Here is a 7,275-nt window from a genome sequence, read left to right on the forward strand (position 1 = left end):
GGTCAGTTGCTGCCTCGCTCAGCATTTCATTCATTGGGGCTGGCCTCCCAATCTCATCGTCTGCATTTGCATTCATTGGGGCTTGCCTCCCAATCTCTGGTATGACCTCCTCCTCTGATCTGGCAGCCTGGGGCCCTTCACCGTGGGCCCTGCGTTGTACCTCGTCAATCTCAAGTTGTGACAGCAATTGCCGTTTGTGGATGTTGGAACACTGAGCTACTAGTTGTTTCGTGGTCAACCGTGACTGTGGGTTTCGAAGTAACCATTCAGCCCGCATTCTCTGCATGTAACCCCTCTGACTAGGGTTGCTTGAGTAGTAGCATTCCAACAGAGCAATGTTATCGCATCTCGCCCATCTCCGCTTTGTTCCAGTTGCCCATTTTTCATCAAGGTGCTCTGGTTCCCCAGGATGGGTAATGTGTCTCTTGGCCGGGCGACGTCTGAGCCGGCATGTCATTCATTTTATTGTCTCTCATCATTGTATGAGGTAGGCATGAGCATGAAGGATTTTGCCCAAGGACCCACACTGGATGGTGTTATGTGCTCATTTTATATATATACACACACACAGACGCTCCCCAGCTAACAAACGAGATCGTTCGTTGGCTGAATTCGTACGTAAGTTGCTTCAGTGCTATATTTTGTATGGAATGCATGTTTAACACTTATATAAGTATGTTTAAGGTTTAAGGGTGAAGGGCTAGCGGTTTAGGGGATAAAAGGTCGTTTTAGGGGGATTAAGGTGAGAGAATTCCCGGGGGGCGGGGGGGTTCAAGGGCTTGGGTTCAGGGTTGGTCTAGGGGGTTAGGTAAATGGGTGTTCGGGTGAGAGGGTTAGATTTAGCGGTAAGGGTCCTTCGCTGAAATACACAAGCCCCCTTTGGGAGTGCCCGCAAGCGGCAAAACCTGCCCTCTGCTGGTCAGAGTTAGTCACTGAGACCTTCTGAAAGGATCCAGGTTCGGGGGTGAGAGGTTGGGGGTTAGGTGTTAAGAGTTAGAGGTTAGGAGTGGGGTTAGGATTAGAGGTTATACAATACATGGTTATTTAGATTGCGCTTTCACAACAGATGCAGCTGAAACAAAGCGCTTTAAGGTTAACTGACCTTGGAAGCGAGGGTCCACTGCCATCTACAGATGGCTTCTGTGCTTGGTGTTCGGGCCAGTAGTAGAGATCACCTGGTGAAGGTGGTGGTACGCTCCAAGGCGCGTTGTACTGGCAGGCGCGTTGGAAGGTTAACATCCCCCCTAGATCAGGGGTTCACATTACGTCGATCCTGATCTACCGGTAGATCTAAGACAGGTCCCAAGTAGATCTGAGGAGCGTCGAGGAGAAAAAAAACCAAACAACCATTTGTGTGTCTTTGTACATGTTAGTAATACACTTTTTTGTGTTAATGTACGCTGCACCCTAATCATCCTATCAGTCACATTTTCACAAAAAAATATTTAAAAAATAAAATAAAGCAGGTAAATCTTGAATTTACGGTGGCGCGTGATTACGTCACCGGAAGTTGTTAGCGCTCAGCAGTCTGCAATTGCAGCTTGTGATCAGAGCTGTTGCGCTCTATCCTTTGTCGTCATTATTCTCATTCAGAGTTTGCTTCGTGTACAATTCACCGAGGGCACGGGCAAAGAATAGGAATCTAGGAGGGCCCAGGGAAGCACTTTAAAACGGTACGTGTGAGCTACGATAGTTAACAGGCTGCAAAAGTGCATCGCATGCCTCAGTTTCAGGCTGTTTCTCATCATGGCGTGCGCGTGTGTGTGGTAAGGTTAGATCCCGGGAGGTTAGCTGATCGAAAAGTAGATCTTCGGTCCAAAAAGTTTGGGCACCCCTGCCCTAGATGGTCAGGGGCGGTGAGTCGGCAGCGCGCCGTACCCATATGCGTGTCCGATGGCGAACACCCGGCAGCCACTGATATGCGAGGTGGTGGGTAGAAGCTAGCCTGGGTAAACGGCAAATGCCTACATTAAACCAATGCCAATAAGACAGCTCCAAGAACAAGAAGGGCAAATGGATACGTGGATGTGAAGACGCATTAGGGGCAAACGACCAAGGCATCCGCGTCCAACAGCCGACCCGTCTGACCTCGTACGGGGAACACGGCGAGTGGGTTGTGAAGCCCGGAGGTAGCCGGTTTGTCATCGGTCCGGGGCAAAGACCCACAAATGGTGTCACACTGGGTCTCTGAGTAGTGAAGGCCGGCTGCGCTTTCCCATCATCCCCTTCGTTGGGAGGATGGGCAATCATTTGTTTCATGCACAGCACACACTCAGCCAATGGCCGAGGATAAAAAAAAAACAATTTGCTGAAATGCCTCGTCAGCGGTGTCCCAAGGTAGATTTCTTACCATAAAGAGGTAACAAAATAAATGATAACAACATATAACATAAAACAGTCAGTCATGCAATCTTAGCCATTTCTCCTGCATACTCGTTGTTGTTTGAAGCAGTTTTGGATGTGAGAGGAGCGACTCAAAGCACCCATCACGTCCCATACTTCTGCTACAAGCCACATTTGGAAGCAAACAAGTAGCGGCCACTGACGAAATTCGAGGTTAGGTGTTCAGGTTTAGCGTTAGGGTTAGGGTGTTCGGCCGCACGTGTCGAACTGCGGTCCTGGAGGGCCGCTGTCCTGCATGTTTTCAGAGTCTCCCTGCTGCAACGCACCCGATTCAAATGATCAGATCATCAGCAAGCTCTGCGGAAGCCTGACATTGCACCTGTTCATTTGAATCGGGTGTCTTGCAACAGGGAGACTTGGATTAGGGTTTGGAGTTAGGTTAGGGTTCTCTAGCTCGAAAATGTGAGAGCCCCCTTTGGCCGTGCGCGGCACGCGGCAATAGCTGCCCCTGCTGGTCAGAATTAGTCACTGCAACCTTCTGAAAGAATGCAGGTTAAGGGCTTTGGTGTTTGGGTTGGGAGTAGGATTTGAGGATCGAGTGGGGCGTTAGAGGAGTGGGGTTCGTGGTACGCGTTATACAATACATTGTCATTTATTTAGCGCTTCCACAACAGCTGCATCTGAAACAAAGCGCCTTTCAGACAATTCACAAAAAAATTACAAAATACGGTCAGATAACAACACATCGACAGCCGTGCAATCATAACCACTATACCTGCGGCCGCCACGTTGTTTGAAGCAGGTGCAGATGAAAGAAGAAAATCCAAGTGTCCTTTCAGCAGTGGATCAGAGACATCACGCTCAAAGCGTTCATGACGTCCCACGCTTCTTCTGCAAGCGTAGGCTGGGAGGAAACAAGCAGCTGTAGAGTCGGTTGACAAAAGAGAGAGGGAGCTTAGAAGAGGGATGGGCAATTCCAGTCCTGGAGGGCCACTACCCTGCATGTTTTCCATCGCTCCCTGTTGCAACACAACTTATTCAAATGAACAGGTTCAATAGCAGGCTTCCGCAGAGCTTTGCCGATGATCTGATCATTGGAATCGGGTGTGTTGCGACAGGGAAGCGGCCCTCCGGGACCGGAGTTCGACACCTGTGCTCATGAGACTCCAACACAGTATGGCGGGAGCATGGCGAAGTCGCATTCGGTCTCTGACGTGACAATGCGACTTCCTCGTCGCTCTCCTGACCACAGATCAATGTCCGTAACAAAACAAAATACAGTACACAAAATGGGTGATCGTATAGTAACTATGTACAGAAAAAAGAGAAAAAACACATTCGCCGTTAGAGATGAACGTGGACTTTCCTGAAAATTCCGGAAAATATTGTGATATATGTATGAAACGATTTTAACTGACTTACCAGGTTTGTCGACCTTTCTAATGTAGTCAGACAAAAAATGTCCGTTCAAGTCCTTTTCCTCAAGCATGATTCACTTTACGCAAAACGCTATTCAAATACTGGAAATTCAATGATTAATCTGCCTTTTGCGTGCACGGCGCCCCCTTTGTGGCTTCCGTTCTCGCCGAAGTCCGCGAGATATGGCGAGGCCGTGAGAATGCGAAGGGAGGGGTGTCACTGTTACTCGTGTTAGGTCCTCAACACGGCTACGCTCGCGAAAGCAACGTTTGGACAAAAAGGGAAACGCTCAGATTAGCAGCAACACGTGTCGTCTCCGCTCGTTTAGCTGTCGTCGTCGATCAAAGCTCCTTCGAGCCGTGACGTCGATTGCGTCGGCGCTGATTGGTTGAAACAAAAAGACGTCCGCGTGCGAACAAGTTCGCGGTGACGCACGCACGGCAGAGAGCGGCCGACGATCGAGTGCCGGCAGAGGCGCGCTTCGCTAGAGAGTGGCGTCGCTCCAAGCAAAACAAGCCACTCAAACGCGCGTTGGTTCAATGCTGTCAGCTAATATCAGATTCATTTTAGGCCATTTTTCCTCAACTTTCCGTTGGAACTTGAATGAAAATGTGAAAATCCGGAATTCACTGCCTGTTATTTCCAAGATTTCACCAACCGCATCACACGCGGCAGAAACGACTGCGCAAAGAAGAAGAATGGCGGCCGCGACGCACTGCGGGCTCACGCCAGTCACACAGGCGACCAAGTGAAAAACGACACCAACAACGACATCCAGTAAAACCGACGAGAAACAAACATTCGCTGCAAGCCGGTATGGCGGGAGCGACGGTGAAGTCGCATTCGGTCTCTGACGTGACCGCGCAACAAGCACCTTCGAGCAACTGAACGTGGAAAACGTTTCACTCGACAAAACGTCGATTAAATGACAATACAAAAAGCGAGGTGGACTCAGAACGAATCGCGGAACTAATTCGGCACACCGCACAATAGAAAAAGAAAACCAAAGTGAAATATTCGTCGAAAATTCTCAATGAACGCGGACCGTCAAGGAGACGCGACTCACCATTGCGACTTCCTCGTAGCGCTGTCGGAGCGAGGCGGGAAGCTGGAGCCATATTGTGCGCTGTTGCGTCACTTCCGTCGTCATTTATTCAACTTCATGCGTAGGAACACCTAAATCATCCAACAGCTCGTGATTACACGGGAAGAAATTCTTTTTCACGCCATCGTTTTCCTTTTTTTTTTTTTTTTTGGGCTGCTGCGAAAACCCCCAAAGTGAGCAGAAAGTGGGTCGGTCCTCCATTCGATTGGATGGGAGGGCTGCGATGGCGCGGCCTGTCCACTCGAGGGAGCCAGTGCTCCGGAGATGATGCTTTGGATGTTTTCCATTGGAAATGTCCCGTCGCAACACACCCGATTCAAATGAACGGCTTCAATATCGGGCTTCCGCAGACCTTGCTGATGATCTGATCATTTGAATCGGGAGCCTTGCGACGGGGAGACTTGGAAAACATGCGGGACGTTCGGCCCTCCGGGACCGGAGTTGGACACGAGGATCGTTCGTGTGACTGCAGCCCCCTGATGCCTTGGAGTTGGACCGCCGTTGAGCAGTGCTGCCACGCGGACCCGGATGAGGTTCACCTCCGGTGGACCTTCGCCGTTCTAGGGTGGCAGCTTGATCGTCCGTCTGGGATTCGGCCTCTCCGCGGCATCGTTGAGGGCCGTACACCCCCCCGCCCCCCCCACCCCCATGTTCGCTGCCCTTGAGGGCGTAGCTCCCTCCCCACCCGATCGGACAGTATTTGCCCCGCCGCTTACGATTGCCGTTCTTCTCCTGAAGTCATAGCTTGAATGTTTCAATCGCTACGGTCATGGTTTGCATTTGGCAAATACATTTCTCCCACGAACGTGACGCACGCGAGGGAGCGAAGACCGGAGAACCGGCATTGCTGAGAGTACAAGACGCCGCTTCACGCATGCCTAAGATCGACGTGGGTGTCGTCGGGCGACCGCCTGCAGATCGCGAACTGAGCTGATCGCCGATAAGCTGCGGGTTGCGTCGGAGTGAGTGTCCTGCAGAAGGTGAAGAGAGGAAGGAAAAAAAAGAGGAACAAATGACACGCGGGACACTGGAACACCTCCAAAGAAAAGGAAAGAAGCTCAAAAGCGAGACAAGCGGGTGCACAACAATCACAGAGCCCCTTGTCGTACACGCACGTACCCGCACGTACCCGCTTGACTAGATTTTGCTTTCGGATAGTTCGGACTCCGTTGATTTCATTTGAGAAGATTCCCTTGGATGTTTTCCCATTTTGCCGGCGCCGCCGACTTGGCTGTCATCGACGTGGACCGGGCAAAGCGGACAGCATGCGCGAGTATGAGATGAACACGAAAACGTTTCGGCGTTTCGGGCGCGCTCTCAGCGATTGCCGTTTTGCTCGCGACTCAATAAAATGCTTTCGGATTCGCTCCCGATAGCATCGGTGGTCAATCCGCTTCCTCGCACGCATTTACGAGGCGCATCAAGTCATCACGCTCCCGGTCGAGGATGACGCGAATCGGAACATCGCGACGCTCCGACGGCGCAATACAAAAGGCCAAATTCTCCGCATCGGCGTCACCAAAGACCGACGCTGTCATAGCACAAACAACAACAGGTCCGACAGGTCCCGCGCCCGCGGGCGGCCCTGCCTTTTCCCCGCAGCAGCAGACTCTCTGTCGTCATTGCCATCGAGCGAGCGGAAAAGCCGTCAGACTTTCAGAACAACTCCTCTCCCGACTCGCCGAAAGAAGGAAAACTCGAGCGAGGCGACCGTCGCTCAGCGGCTCACGCGAGGGACTCCGCCGAACTCGTCTTTGCTTTTTCGGGACAGGTCGAGAAGACAGACATGTCGCCCGTTTCGGGCCTTTTGGGCGTCCTGCTGCTTGCGAGCGCGGCTCGGGGATTTGGAATTCTGCCCGGAAATTCGAGGAGCCACCAGGAGATCACGGAGGAAGCCATTTTGAACGTCACCGTACAAGTGTGCCGCGCGCTGGCCGAAGCCGAGGGGAACGACTTCGCCCTTCCCGTGAGATCCCTTCTCGCTTCGGCGCTCGCCGCCCGCGCGCGTTGTATCTGTCGCCGGTCCGTGCCCACGAGGCCTCTCGATTTGCTGTCGGAAACCGAAGAGACGAAAAATGATGACGGCACCTCATCCAAAGAGTTTATGTCGATGATTCCCGACCGGTGCGCCGGGCCCGGCACGCTCGTGAGCCGCGGTGACTTCAAATTCATTGGTGACAAAAAGATCGCGTATATTTGTCCATCGAGCGATGTCAGCGACTTATCGTGGGAGAAAGAACAAAACCGCTCATCTTGGATTAGATGGCAAAAAGGACGCGATTGACAGACGTATCCTCTTTTTGTGACCATTTGGTTTGGTGGCGCGCCGTGCCATTTTTCCAACTTGAAGGAAAAAACCAAAAACGGGCCTTGGCTGGAAATCACCGGTGTACGATCACCCCCGTCTT

General features: G+C 51.8%; 1 protein-coding gene across 2 annotated transcripts in view; it reads left to right on the forward strand.

Moving 5' to 3' along the window:
• The first annotated feature begins 6,468 nt into the window (after positions 1 to 6,468).
• LOC109532178 (von Willebrand factor A domain-containing protein 7-like) overlaps positions 6,469 to 7,275 on the forward strand; it is a 12,193-nt gene continuing 11,386 nt past the window's right edge. For both annotated transcript variants that reach the window (XM_019896855.1, XM_019896856.1), the window contains exon 1: positions 6,469 to 6,833. In XM_019896855.1, the coding sequence (XP_019752414.1) occupies positions 6,654 to 6,833 (180 nt within the window). In that variant the 5' untranslated portion in view covers positions 6,469 to 6,653. The remainder of the gene's footprint in view (positions 6,834 to 7,275) is intronic.

Source organism: Hippocampus comes, unplaced genomic scaffold, assembly GCF_001891065.2.
Source record: "Hippocampus comes isolate QL1 unplaced genomic scaffold, H_comes_QL1_v1.1 scaffold22, whole genome shotgun sequence".
NCBI classification, from domain to species: domain Eukaryota; kingdom Metazoa; phylum Chordata; class Actinopteri; order Syngnathiformes; family Syngnathidae; genus Hippocampus; species Hippocampus comes.